At 35.1% G+C, this 14,606-nt stretch overlaps 3 protein-coding genes across 10 annotated transcripts; 2 read left to right on the plus strand and 1 right to left on the minus strand.

Annotated features, from left to right (window-relative positions):
* Window positions 1–409: 409 nt before the first annotated feature.
* Window positions 410–4,987, minus strand: LOC100677914 (serine/arginine repetitive matrix protein 2). 2 transcript variants are annotated; one of them, XM_008205244.4, is made up of 2 exons: window positions 4,571–4,987; window positions 410–4,417 (listed from the first exon to the last, which is right to left on the minus strand). In XM_008205244.4, the coding sequence occupies exon 2, from the start codon at window positions 4,408–4,410 to the stop codon at window positions 3,934–3,936; it is 477 nt and encodes a 158-aa protein (XP_008203466.1). In that variant the 5' UTR covers window positions 4,411–4,417; window positions 4,571–4,987; the 3' UTR covers window positions 410–3,933. The 2 variants fall into 2 exon arrangements, with proteins under 2 accessions (XP_008203466.1, XP_003425660.1); XM_003425612.5 differs by having other exon boundaries at window positions 4,567–4,831.
* On the plus strand, window positions 2,035–3,882 carry LOC100678741 (acyl-CoA Delta(11) desaturase). The gene is made up of 5 exons (XM_003425643.5): window positions 2,035–2,460; window positions 2,542–2,672; window positions 2,737–2,942; window positions 3,007–3,192; window positions 3,263–3,882. The coding sequence occupies exons 1-5, from the start codon at window positions 2,232–2,234 to the stop codon at window positions 3,549–3,551; spliced, it is 1,041 nt and encodes a 346-aa protein (XP_003425691.1). The 5' UTR covers window positions 2,035–2,231; the 3' UTR covers window positions 3,552–3,882.
* Window positions 4,962–13,963, plus strand: LOC100118685 (rho GTPase-activating protein 20). 7 transcript variants are annotated; one of them, XM_032597977.1, is made up of 12 exons: window positions 5,177–5,280; window positions 6,099–6,357; window positions 6,447–6,507; window positions 6,587–6,858; window positions 6,939–7,140; window positions 7,685–7,696; window positions 8,505–8,667; window positions 8,850–8,927; window positions 9,022–9,179; window positions 9,261–9,383; window positions 11,211–11,355; window positions 11,427–13,963. In XM_032597977.1, exons 2-12 carry the CDS (start codon window positions 6,248–6,250, stop codon window positions 11,798–11,800), a joined length of 1,698 nt encoding a protein of 565 aa, XP_032453868.1. In that variant the 5' UTR covers window positions 5,177–5,280; window positions 6,099–6,247; the 3' UTR covers window positions 11,801–13,963. The 7 variants fall into 7 exon arrangements, with proteins under 7 accessions (XP_032453869.1, XP_032453868.1, XP_032453870.1 ...); XM_016983643.3 differs by lacking the exon at window positions 5,177–5,280 and adding an exon at window positions 5,470–5,604 and having other exon boundaries at window positions 6,102–6,357; XM_016983644.3 differs by lacking the exon at window positions 5,177–5,280 and adding an exon at window positions 5,479–5,604.
* The last annotated feature ends 643 nt before the right edge of the window (window positions 13,964–14,606 follow it).

A 14,606-nucleotide genomic window follows, 5' to 3' on the forward strand; every position in this document is an offset into this window, starting at 1 on the left:
CCGGTTCAAATATTTTTACTGGGAAAAAAGTACACGTGAAGCGCGAGTTGAGTTCCTAAATATTTGGTTATGACTTATCCTAATCGAACGATAACTCGATGTATAACTTTCAAAAAGTCTATTCGGTACCTGTAACGATATACATACATAAATATTATATCGATTTTCAACAGAACGTGCTATTATAACTGAAAAGACACGCGTACACGTGATTGAAGTTTTGAGTGGAGAATGCTAAATTTAGATATAAATATATTGATAATTATTAGTAATAACAATAAAGTACAGATATTTCTATCAAGTTAAACATTATGCGGCATGTATAATATAATTATATTAATAAAAAAATAGCGTATTTGTAAGATTTTATGCTGAGCACTGCGGCGCGGTGTCGTGATGAAAATCAAACTTTTTTTTATTATTTCTTGTGAGTCGATTGTATTCTTAATGCGAATGTGATTTACAAGGCAACAAAAGTATAACGCGTTACATTGTAAACGAACGGTGATATTCAATTGAAAACATCTAATGAAACCTATATATAGCGATGATTTAGGTAACAAAAAAATGTGTAGTGTTTAAATGAGTCTTAAGATTTAATATTTATTATATAATACATAAATTATATATATGTATATAAATTTTTCAAGCAAACCTACTCCAACTTTATCATTTTATTTATTGTTGTACAGGAATAACTTTAACGGAAAGAAAAGAATAATGTCTGCTTTTTTCGTCGTACATACAACGTATACCGAAGTATTGACGGGAGCCAGCTGCGAGTGAGCGGTTATTCGTATATACCTATACTTATAATACCGGCTATATTCGGCACACACGGCTATACCGCGCACACGCCTGCGATGTGATTCAGGGGCTACGAGCTCTGGATTCGCTGGTTCGCGTATGGCGCGAGCTGTCCACCACTTGTCCATTGGTCGAAATTATCTCGGCCGAGTACGATTCTTTTGCCGCCGGCGAGTACATAGCGGCAGCACGTGACTAATACCGGCTCGAAACCATCACCATCGCACACACACACAGTTATATAAACGAGAGAGCGGAAGAGACTGAAACTGCAAATTGACGAACAGCAGTGAAGTAATCGAGAGAGATAGCAGGAAGAACAGAAGCAGTTGCGCTTGCAGGCGGTCATATATGCATACTTTTTCAGCCGCCGTGATAAACTATCACTATATGTTTAACGAGTAGTTCCAATACTCACTGATTAGCGAGTATGAGTTTTATTTGGACTAAAAATTAAGCGGTTACTTTGATACAAGATTTTTTTAATTAAACTACGTGTATTAATTATTATGAAATAAAATATTGCAACACAATGACTAAAATTACTTGAACACGTTTAATCATATATTGAACAAAATTTTATTGCTTAGTTGATAAGTAGAAGTCTAATGGAGAGAGTTGGGATATTGTCATAAAAAGCCACTTTCCCTTCTTGTTCGGAAATAAAGCCAGCTTTTTAAAAAAATAAAGCGTGCAAAAAGAGACTCGAACGGCAGAAATAGACAATTTTTAACTCTGATGATGATGATAATTTTAGTCTCGTGCTAAAATCTCACCCTCTCTAGCCTTCCTCCATAGTTTCACAATATATACTATTTTAAAATGTAAGAACAAAAAGGATAGCAAATAGATGAAAAAAAAAAAAAAAAAATTAAAATTTAATATTCAAAGTGAAAAATTCGGAAACTCAAAACTTCTTATCTCTAAAAATAGCTAAAAGATGTAGTCTTTCAAGCGTTGATTTGGAAGCGTCTTTTCAGAAATTTATATCTATCTTATTTTATCATCTGTTTCGTTTGGACCTTGTTTATTTGTAAAAAAAGATTATTCTGTTATGATGTCATAGGTTATATAAAATCGAATTTATTTATAAATATTATGCGCATACTTCTTATCTTTGAATTATCTTTGTCAAAGTCCAACTGAAATTGTTGTATTTTCTGATACCCCCACTTATAGGGGTCGATCCTTAAAATGGCTATATAACTGATCCGGTGCGTACGGTTTGCAAACAGTTTTATTTTACACGGGATAACAGTACCTGTCGCGCGCGTGATAAGTCTTCATAAAATGTAAAAAAGTTTAAATAAATTTTCCATTAATATTCAATTTGTTTTTTCTTGGAATTTTTCACTTCTGTATTATAATCGCGATAGTGCCGATTACTACTAATTTAAAATAACTATTTTTAAATAATACGAAAAATGACTCCGAATATCGACAAGCCGACGGGCGTACTTTTTGAAAGTGACACTCTAGAAGATCAAGTAGAAACGTCGATCAACAATATAAAAGAACAAATCAAAACTGATTATAATTACAAAGTAGAAATTGTATGGAGAAACGTTGTACTTTTTGCGCTATTGCACATTTCAGCACTATATGGTCTTTACTTATGTTTTACTTCTGCAAAATTGGCAACTGTATTATTTAGTAAGTTCTACTCATATTTAGAACGATGAAAAAAAAAAAATCGCGTAAAAGACTTTTATAATGTACGAAATTTTTTTACAGCTGCTTTTCTGTATCAAACAAGTGTATTGGGAATCACAGCTGGTGTACATCGACTTTGGGCTCATCGATCGTACAAAGCAACCTGGCCACTTAGATTACTACTAGTCATGATGAACACTATTGCCTTCCAAGTAAGCAAAATTATTGATAATTTTATAATAATTTATCGTATCTGATGTATGAACATTTTTGTAGAATTCGGTCATTGATTGGGCAAGAGATCATAGAATGCATCATAAGTATAGTGAAACTAATGCTGATCCCCACAATGCAAAGAGAGGATTTTTTTTTGCTCATATGGGTTGGCTACTTTGTCGTAAGCATCCACAACTAAAAGAAAAGGGAAAAGATATAGATCTAAGTGACTTATACAGCGATCCCATTGTGAGGTTCCAGAAAAAGTAAGTTGATTACTAACATTTTTTATAGGTATTGCTGATAAAACTTAATTTTACTGTATTATAGTTATTACCATATTTTGATGCCACTGATGTGTTTTGTACTACCAACAATAATTCCTGTTTATTTATGGAATGAAACTTGGAGTAATGCTATCTATGTCCCAACTCTCTTTCGCTATGCATTTGTACTTAATATTACATGGCTGGTTAATTCTGCTGCCCATTTGTATGGTGATAAACCATACGACAGGTAAAATTAAATTACAGTAAAAAATAATGACATTCATTTAAATACTAATATTTGATAACATTTTTACTAGATTCATCAATCCTGTTGAGAATGTAAGTGTAGCTACATTAGCTCTAGGTGAAGGCTGGCACAACTATCATCACACTTTTCCTTGGGATTACAAAACTGCAGAATTGGGGGATTATTGGCAGAACTTCACTACAGGATTTATTGATTTTTTTGCAATGATAGGTTGGGCTTATGATCTCAAGACTGTTTCATTAGATATGATTGAAAAAAGAGTCAACCGAACTGGTGATCCGACACATGATCGTTATAAATCAATACACAACAAAGAGCAAAAATTAATGACTGAATGAAGATTTTACTGTTTGTAAATTTGTACTTATATTACGAGAAGAGTCGATATACAAGAAGAAAAATGAAGTATGATACTCTTTTTTATGTACATAGAGTAGAAAAGTATATATATATATTTTATACAAACATTTTACCAAATAATAATTTAATATCATTAAAGCTTCAGCATTATTTAATAATCGTGAATCATATAAAAAGATGAAGCGTTTAACATAAGATTTATAAATTATTAAACATAGTGACTACAATAAGTTATATACTGTATTATACAATTAATGTGTAATTATATATGTTTTGAATAATATAACTACCCATGTACTTAATGGTAAATATGAAGTTGTAAGCTATTCTTGATGATACCTTAAAGACTGAATGACTGTATTAAGATTGAGTTTTAGAGCTTGCAGTTGTATCATTGAGAGACTCAACCTGAGCTTGATCCTCTGCCGATAAACCAAAAGCCTCTCTCAGCTTAGCATTCCTCTCCAACTGAGCTTCAGCAGTCTGATGAGAATCGCGAACAATTGGACGACCATATTCATCAACTTGCTTGTCTCTTTTAGACTTGTTGTAATCTTCCAGCAGGATTTTTCTGTACGACTGGACTTTGTTCTCTATTTCTTCCTCCGTGTATCCTTGTTCCTCTAGAGTATCAGACAATTCTAGACATTTGACTTCGATCTCTCTCTTTCTAGTGTGCTCTAGTATCTCCTTATTTGGCTGTCGATTAATTGGATCAGCTTTATGCTCCTCTGAGTGCTTGGTCTTTTCTCTCTTATGCAAAACTGCGCAGTTACGTTGCACATGACCACTGGTACCCGAACCTCTTGGTGTGGGCAGCCCTACACCGTTGTACATTTTGCATCTATCAGAGTAACACAAATATAAGTTATCATCAGTATACTGCAGTAAATAAAATCATTACAAATCACAACAATAATGCACGGTCGAGTTTCCTAAAGAAGCTTTTCCATCGAGAAACACTGAACGGCTGTCAACAACAGAATAACGTACTTACGCGTACGATGGTAGCACTTGTCAAAGTCCTTGCAGAATCACTTGTTTGGAGAACTGCGGCACGGATAGAGGTTAGGATCGTATGTTTTCAAGCAAAATAATATATGTTATCAGCCGCAAGCAGGATGCGCAACCTTTTGTGCGCGCGAGGCGCGACTGATCGTCATGCACGAGCACGGTTCGGGTCGGGTTCGACTCGCTCCGCTCTCGGGCTCTCGCGTACTTATTCCAACGTTCCATGGAACCAGCGAGTAGCTATATATATGTATCTATATATATATATATACATATGTTCCAGCATCTCCCTCTCTCTTCGAGTTATACGCGCAGTCCAGCGCCATATTGATTTTCGGGCAGAGCAGTGCGGGCGCAGAGCAGAGTCGAGTAGGTAGTTGATCCGGGTAGCTCTCGCGGGGGCAGCTCTCTCGGATTCGGGGAAAAAAGCTGGCAAAAAGGAAGCGAAGGGGGGGAGACCGTCGAGCGCGCTTCTTCTCGCTCTCGAAGAGCAGAGAGAACACGGGGGGCGAAGAAGAAAAAAACGACAAGCATATCGACGAGAAGAAGACAATAAACAGTCGTTGGACTTGAAGTCGCGCTCGTGTTGTAAGAATTACTAAGTAGTAAGAGAAGAGAGAAGCGCGGCTGAAGGTGTGGCTGATGCTGCTCGAATAGTGTGTCAATATAGTGTCGTGCGCGAGAGAGCTGGTCGTAGTAAGTAGGCGTTAGTCGTGGTTATGGTGTGTGTACGCGCTGCTGCTCTCCTGTGTTATTCATATACATATGCAAGTGCAAGTGCTGCAGTTGGTGTGTAGAGGTATCGCATTGTAATAGGTTTACGCGCGCGCGCGCGCGCGAGAGCGAGGCGATGTTTTCCCTCGAGCCGAGTAGACTCAGGTGAAGCTGCTGCATCGCTAGCTAGCTTCCTCCTCTCCCCTGTACCGTAGTAGCGAAACATGCAGACCGAGTTGTACGTTGCCCAGCAGCCGAGCAATGCAGCGCTAGAAGGAGCAGCGACAACAAACGCGAGCTGCACGGGTTAGTTTATTCTTAGTTTTTTTTTTTTCCTATTTGTTATTTTTCCCCCTTTTCTCTGGATTTCTTAGGAAGTTTCGATTCCTATAAACCCTCTCGCTGCTGCCTGTAGGTACCTCTGCCTATAAGTATACTGCTGCAGTCGCGGCCCGTGTGTCCCGCACAACTTTCTCTTTCCCCTCCTATACCCGTCAGCTCTCTGACTGGCCGAGACTATAATATACCGTGCTTGCTCAGCTCGCAATAATAGTCTCGGCCCTCTGTAACTTTTCGGAGTCGATGCTAGTATACTCGCCCTCGACGACGACGTCGTGCGCTGCTGGCTTCTTGCTCGCTCGTGTATATAATAGTCACCAGCGCGCGCGACAGGTAGTCGTCGCGGCCGCTTGCATCGAGAGAGAGAGAGAGTCCCTCTCCCACTCTTTCTCTCTCTCTCTTTCTTTCTTTCTTCCTCGCTCCTCCGTACAACAATGTAAATCACCGTTAATCGTGGCTAGCAGGTTAACCAGGTCGTACGCACGCACGCACACTTTGACTGGCATCAAAGCATCGTCGTCCCGACGGCGAACCACATGTGCCCCACACTAGCATAGTTGAATGACAGCTTTGCCAAATCCAGACGAGAGAGACCACCAATCCTGGCATCATGAGTAGCTGGACTGAGAGGATGCATCGGCGGGCAGCTACACTAGGCAATGTTGTCACTAGCTGTGGCCATCCCTCATCCGTCTCACCTTACCCAAGACGTCTAGACAAGTTAGTCCAACTCTATTATTTACCTTTCATTCCAGGCCCTGCTCTATTTACACCTAATTATATAACATGCTTTCCGCTTTGCCCAACAGAGTCAAATTTGGAGTTCCACTCGATGAAGTCTGCAAGAATGACATACCCGGCCCCTTATTGGTAAATTTTTCAATCCGATAATCTGCATACTTCAGTGTTTGGCTCGACTTATGAATAATTTTTTTCCCATCCAAAATAGGTCTTGATACTGAAGCTCAATAAAGAAGCACCGCTGCGTAAAGATGTGTTTAGAGCTCCAGGGCACCAGGGTAACATGAAGAAGCTCATTCACTTTCTTCAAACTGGACGCCTAGTTAACATGGACAACTTTAGTGTTTATACAATCGCTAGTGTTTTGAAAAAATTTCTAAGAAAAATACCTGGCGGTGTCTTTGGAAGAGAGGGAGAGCAGCAACTTTTTGATGTAATTCAACTGGATAGTATAGAGCAACAAAGGGACCAGATACACAAGTAAGATGTTGAAATGCAAAGATTTACTTTCACAATGCACAAAATTTGTAACAAATTTTTAACCATCCTCGAATTTTCAGACTCATTACCTCTCTACCGATCTACACTCAGCGCTTGCTGGTACTCTTATTTGGAACATTCAGGGTGGTAGCAGTAAACAGTGAAAGAGCAAGGACAGGCATGACCAGTGAAGCTCTAGGTGTTTCAGTTGCTCCGTCTTTTTTTCAAAGTTGTGTTAGTGATGGGAAAACTGCAAAGATGGAGGATGTCCTTAGGTTTAAGGTATGTCAATTTATCTGTTTACCAATTTTCATGTAATCTAGATATTTATTTTATTACTACATAACTGAAATATTTATCATAAAATGAAAATATGAAGGTAGAAACTTTATACACCTGCAAACTAGGTCATTCTAAATACTAATTTTAAACCTATTCTTTTATGGCAACAACTACCTAAGAGTTGACACTTATTATTTTTAACAAATCAAATAATAATATTTAAATTAGTATCTCAAGTACAACAAATTGTATGGTAAAATTACTTCAGTTATTAAAAAAAATATATGTTTATATATATTCTATACATTGTTAGCTTCAAAGAAATCAAAATGGAATCAATAACATTTAATACGCATTGTTTTTAATTATTTAAATCCATTCATCATTGAAATTCCTCACAGCTAACAGTATAGAATATGCATGACATTCATAAACAAAAAGTGCAAACTATTGAATTAAGCATTCCATGCATGCCTTTTGGCTCAATCAATCAATTGCAGTATCGTACCTCTTTTTTTCATATTTTGCCTACAATCCACGTCAGGCGGAGGTGTCAGTAAGTTTACCATACCAGCATTATGTTGAATGTTATGTCCTTTGAACTACTATCAGACTATTGAATATTGTCATGATTTATGTTATTGTTGTTGTAGCATTATTGTTTATTAGAATATCTAATGAAATTCGTACAATGAATGAATCAAGCGAATAGAATAAAATAGGCATGAGATGATAATTAGTAGACCAATTCAGTGTATACCCGGTATGCATGATGAGCTATTGGTTTATTTATAGAAATTAAATTTTATTGTGATCAATTCTTAATATTCACAATTTAACAAAATAATCAAAATACTCAAACGATTTATGATTTGTCAGTTGATAATTAAAAATATTGTAATAAACTTACTTTAAAACCAGGTGTAGTAGGTAATTTGTAACCATAAGTCTAATGGTTCTTTGAAAATTGTCAACTAGTGGCATGTTGATGTTTAATTTTGCTATTTTTAATCAAAACCTTTAAATAGTTTTTAATTGCTGTTTCAATGTCTCTGAGGATAAAAATATATAAATCGCAACATTTGCCAAAGTACAAGAGTTAATAAGTTGCGATTATATGAAACATTTTAGTATTGAATCTGTAATTTTTACTTATAAAAATTCAAGTTTTTCTATCTAATAAATTGGATATTTAAATACAATTTTCAATTTGTTACTGTGCACACAGTATGTAGATGTGCTTGTATATTAAATTATACTTTCTGAAGATAAAAAGAAAAAAATAATATAAATACAAAGCCAATTACCTGTATAAAAGTTTAGAAAAAAATCAAGCATTGACGCGAAAATTCTATGTTAACCAGGTTGCCACAAGAGTAATGAAGTTCATGATAGACAATTTTGGAGTATCAAATTTATTCGGAAGAGAGAACTACGAATTTTACGCACGCATCACTGGAAGAATATTGAAGGTGGAAGAAAACTGGATATTTAGTTTCCGCTATCCGCCAGATACGTTAGTGTCGCGTAAGTATTGTCATTGGTTATTGTGCATTTATACAAATCGTTTCTAAGAAACACACAAGATTTGTAGGCCTTCTGTTTCTCTTCAAATTTTTTTACTTTAGTTATCTTATGTTAAATTTAGCGATTATTTCGTGCAATAATATAATAACAATTAGCTACACTTTTTTCGTATATCACTGCAGGGCAATTATCACTAGAAGCAGAAAAGACTTGGTTGCAATATGAATGTGAGAGATGGGGCCTGAAGTTTAATCTAGAATGTAAGCCTGCACTGTAATCCGAAAAAAATTTGCACGCTCAAATTTTTTCAAGTATATTTTCATAGAGTATGCTCGTTCTGTTTATGTTGCACAGCAATGTCCCATCAAGAGGAATCGCAATCGACACCAGCATTGATCCATGTACCAGAGTCCCTAGACCTCACATCGTCGCTAGGCATGATTCCCGAAAACACGCTTTTAGAGAGTTACACGCGTCTTTCCGTTAGCCTCGAGGAGAACGGATTTTTTCAAGTACGTTATCAAGTTTGAAATATAATGTTTTGAATCAAATAGTTTCGGAAGATAACTTATCGGCTTTTGTTTTGATCGCAGGCTTCTAGCCGTTCGTCCAGCAATGGCAGTCATCACTCGCGTCACGCAGGAATGACTTTGGACGAACTCAGAGCAGTAAATCGTTATGCAGAGAGCACCAAGAGCCTCAGCTATTTGCCTCAGGTAGGCGTGGGCGAAGCGTAAGCGAAATGATATTGTTAAATAATCGGGCTTCTCGAGTATCGGTCGCTTAGTTTTTTTTCTAAAAATCTGATGTATTTATGTACGTCTTAAAAGATTGCGAGCATGATGAAAAACAAAAACAAAAAAAGATTTATACAAAATTTTTGCATTAATACATTCCTGAAAACTCGTGTGAGTTTTGAGAGATTAGTAAATCATTGTAAATCTTGATGAGAATTTACATTTATTGATAGTTAATTACGTTCTTATAAAAAAATTATCGATATTACTCGAGCATGCTACTTATAAATCGAGATTCTTTTTAACTTTGCACAAATTATTTAGAGAGAAAAGTCTTAAAACCATGCACATTCAGACTAAATGCTTCTTTTTTGCACTTCTGCGCTTTAACCGATTATAGAAATCAAGAATAGATTCGCAAAAAAGAAGTGGATTTTCACATTCCACGTTCGACTTCTTAAATCTAAATATGCAAAAATTACTATTAGTATATCAAATGAATTGGTATCGTACATTTTTTCCTGCATATAAGAAATGTATGCATTTTCATTTTGGACTAAATGCGAGATTCAATGAAATTTCGTCGTGGCATATTGCACAGTGCGAAACTGAGTATAAAATGAATTTTCATAAAACAAGAGAATGAGACTGTACATGTAAATGTTTTTTAAGATTTTTGTGTTAATTCATTTAATTTATTGAACATGTTCGTCCATCGTTTGACTATTTAATGTAATCATTTTGTCTTTCGTAATTATTAAATGTTTCGCGTTTTTTCTTTTGTTGCGATCTATTGAATTTAAATCAACTCAACATATATTGTGCTCAGATCTAGCTTTTTGATCTGATTTTTCTTATCGTTGCTTTTCGTGCAAAAAATTTAAGGCATCTCACTTAACCAAATCAGAAATTCAAAAACAATCGATTTATTAAATTAGAAATCAACGAGTTTTAAGTATAGCCTATACGTTAAAACTTCATATGATATCAGAAAAGAATCGGGTGAGGAGCCTCGAATTTTCAATACTATGTTCACTCATGTTCTCACTTATTCATACGATTTTTGCATATATAATGTATTTTCAACTAGTGAACATGTAGATTTTAAAAAGCTGTTTGGATTTTAGCTGTTTTGAGGACACAAGCATTTCTATATAATAGAGCACACGTAAATTTCTATGTATATATACAAAGTTGCATATTCAATATCATCATCTTAGATTAAATTTCATCCGCTTTAATGTAATACTTGCTGCTGACGTGTGAGTTAATTTGTGAATGTACAGAACTTATGTATTAAAGGCTCGATTAATATATCAAATATGTCACCTAAATTTGTTTCTTATTTTAGAAAAAAGGGTAAGAATGTCTGCTTTTTTTGCACGCTGCACGCTATAATTTAGTCTATATCCTTTGAGGCAATTACTTAGTATTATGTTGTCTATCATATAATAGCATCACACGCTTCTGTGCATTTTTAAAATGTTATTATCATCAGTGTAATTATATTATATTACCTTAAATTTGAAGAACTTGTTTTGTACTGTGTATAATATGATAGTTACGGTGTGTAAAGAAGACATACAAGTATGTAGCTTGAAATGTCAAGGTCAGTAAATAAACGAGACTATACAATGAGAAAAGGAAGAATAAGCGCAACAGTTTTCACGTTATTAGCATACGACATATGCATAATATGATATTTTATTAAGACTTATGGGTACTCAATTGTATATATGTAAATGTTGAACTGAAAAGCTGTTTAGTCGAAACAACTATCTTTGACCGATGCACGATTTTCGTCAGGTACATGAGCGACAAACCGCACGCATGCGAACTAGATCCGAGTGGTTTCTAACTCCCGTTGGCGAAAGATTGGCTGCCACAGACAGCGATCCCACAGCCATGCACGTTCTTCGCGGCTCCAATCGTTCTTCTTCCGGCAACATAGGTAAAATCTCAAATACTCAAGTATATCCAGTGAGTGTTTTCTCTGAATCAATCAATTCCGTTGTATTTCAGCGACAGGACTGAGTGCCAGCGCCGAATCAGTAAAGCGTCCGAGTATACGGCGAAATTCTTCACGGGAAAAGTCGCGCTTGCATCGCAGCTCCTCGCGGCGTAACAAAGAGAACGGCGCCAAGAGTCGTGGAGCTTCGGAGAGCTCGAAATCACGCTCTCTAGAGACTGTCAAGGCGAAAGGCGCGAGAGTCACGATCGATCAGCAACCCGCCGAGAAGATGATAAAAAATAGTGATGAGCTTAGTCAACTGGCCGAGCAGAACAACACCGGGAATGCGCATCAACAATCGGACATAGCTATCGGTCCTCAAGACTGCACTGAGATGGACATTCAGACGTTTCACGTCACTCTCACCTACAAGCCGCGCATCTAGTAAATTACATTCGTTATCATCCTATCGATCTAGTGCATATACCCTATCTTCTTCTCTACTTCTTTTCTCGCAACTCGCGTCAAGCTCGCCTGCAGTAAACACTTCCGTCCGGCAAGCTCTAGATCTCACTCTCTACCTAAGTAATGTGGACACTGATATGTACTGATTTCTGTTTCGGCGGACCATGTTATCCGAATGAAAACTACTAATTCAAAGTGTTGTGGTCGTCATTTTGTGATAAAAGCATGAATTTGATCCTCCGATCTCAAGATGAAGAATTTGTACGACGGAATGTTGTTAATGCAGTTGCGGCAAGAGTGATATAAAAAAACGCGTAGATTACGTGCACTGGTACACGGCTCATAAAATGAAATCCAAACTTCGTGACTCGTTTGATATGTATATTTTTAGCGGTATGAAATTCTTTTATTACGAGTGCGTTCGAGTTCGATACGACGACATATACTAATGATTTTTCGTATTTCCATTGCACCGTGTAAATCGTGAAAGCATTGGAAAGATATATTTATTAATACGGTTGTTTTATATGTGATTTTACCTTCTAATATTAAAGAATTTATATAGAATGTAGTGTCTCGAACAATAAGTAGAAAACGCTTGAGATACTGCCGAGAAAAAATGTCGGATTGATATACAATATAATGTCGTTAACATTATTAATAATTTTAATTAGCCAAATTTCAAGAATAGCGTAATAATAACGATAATAGCGTATAATCCATCCGTTTCTAATGCCAAATTTCAGTGATTTTGGGATTAATTGGTTAGTGTAAATGTGAAAAATTGCAGGCTGATAATTAATCAGAAAAAAATCGTCATTTTTTTGATACTTGATTTTATGATACAACACTCAAAACGTTGACTTATAATATGATTTGAGAGATGATAACAAGATTGAATAGTCTGTTGATCAGTCGAGCCAAACTGATTCGTGTGTGTACATATATATATCACATATGATACCGCAAATATTCATATGGATTTTAACTATAAGCTCATTCCACCAATCAATTTTTATACTATATACTCTAAACGATTGAGAAATCATACTAAATCATTCCAAGCGCATTTATTTGTAAGTATAAGTCATCAAGTTAATGGACATAAATATAAATTTGTTTTCTTTTTATCTTGTGTAATTATAAGCCGTACACAATCTCACAGGTTTTCGGTTTCGAAAATAAGTTAGTGGAAACGAAAGTATTAATAACAATCGTTGTTATGGCAAAAAGCCTATAAAGTGAAAGCTCTCTACATAGCAACATGAAAAAAAGAAACAATAGTTAAACAATCACTTGCCATTGCATCAAGACTCTGTTCGATATATATCTCAGATCGACGTTTGCCTTAAGCTTCTTCGAAACGAAAGAAGTAACAGCTTTGCTTCAAGAGAAGTAAATTATTATTATTATTATTAAGGCGTGACGTTCTATTCGTTGACGTGTATTGTAAATTACGCGAGCGGCATAAGAAGGCATAGCCACTTTTATTTATCCTCCGTTTATATAACTCGGCATGTCGAAAATTCATCTCGTTTTATAAAGTGTTCCGTAAAAGTATAGAGTATTATATGAAAATTTTACACATGTGCTATAGCTATGTGTACAAACGTATACATTTACCTAAAAGCACACACGCACGATTGTTTTCGTGTCTAAGTGTTTGATATTATAATTATTCAGACATTTTGAGACTAAAAACAATGCAATGAATGAATTTATCCATCTCGCGATTTAATAATTGAAAAGTTGTCAAAACATTACTTAGTTAAGAAACTCAAGTATTATTGCATTATATTGCATTGAATACAATTGATTTTCGAATAATCTACACGCAATTTTAAGAGTCTTTTCTTATGCATATCTGGCTATAATGTCAATTAGATTCTTTAGTATTATTTTACTTCAGTGAAATTCGCTATGAAGGAAATACCTTTTTCAACTTTGAACTTGCGTTCAATCTAACAGAAGCTTTTTTCTACAGCACATTTACAAGTAACTTTACATACGAAAATTAAAAGAGAAAAAAAAGTAAAATAAGAAAATAAAAACAAACACCACTTTAAACCCACCTATCGTAACGCAACTTAATGTATGAAATTATATGTTGTTTTTATAAAATATATCAAGTTGATTAAACGTTGCTACCCGACTTTAAATATGTTGTAGACATTTTAAGATAAAGAATTATATATGTATAATTCTAATTATTATTATTACTATTATTATTTTTACTATATATTTATTATTATATAAATTGCAATCGTAAAAAACCGTGCTTCAAGTTTTTTACTCATATTTGTATGTATATAATGAATTTAAGAAGATAAATATTTTATTTGTTGGAAAAAGCACAATTGCGATAAGTTTAGTGATACAAAAGAGAATATGAAAAGTCATTTTTGCTGATGGATTCTTATTTACCTGTATTATTTTATTTTTGCTAGGACCAAAGAAATTGTGTCGTATCGTATATATATTATTCTATATATACAGGAAAAAAACTGATTTTATCGACATCCGTCTTGTGCGCGACTGATTTCTCTTTCGCAAAATTTTATTGAATACAAACAATGGTATAACAAACTATTGTTACCTACATAATTATCAGCATATCATTAGATTTTAAGATTTTCTTTCGAGATTTACAATGATTTTAATGCATATATTGTGTTATCATTAATTCTGCTATGATTAATATCAGTATTTAGGATTTTTATTTGGAAGTTCAATTTTCTTTCGTAACATTTATACTTTATTGCAAAGCCAAGAAGCAAACATTTTTC

The sequence above is a fragment of the Nasonia vitripennis genome, chromosome 3, assembly GCF_009193385.2.
Source record: "Nasonia vitripennis strain AsymCx chromosome 3, Nvit_psr_1.1, whole genome shotgun sequence".
NCBI lineage: Eukaryota > Metazoa > Arthropoda > Insecta > Hymenoptera > Pteromalidae > Nasonia > Nasonia vitripennis.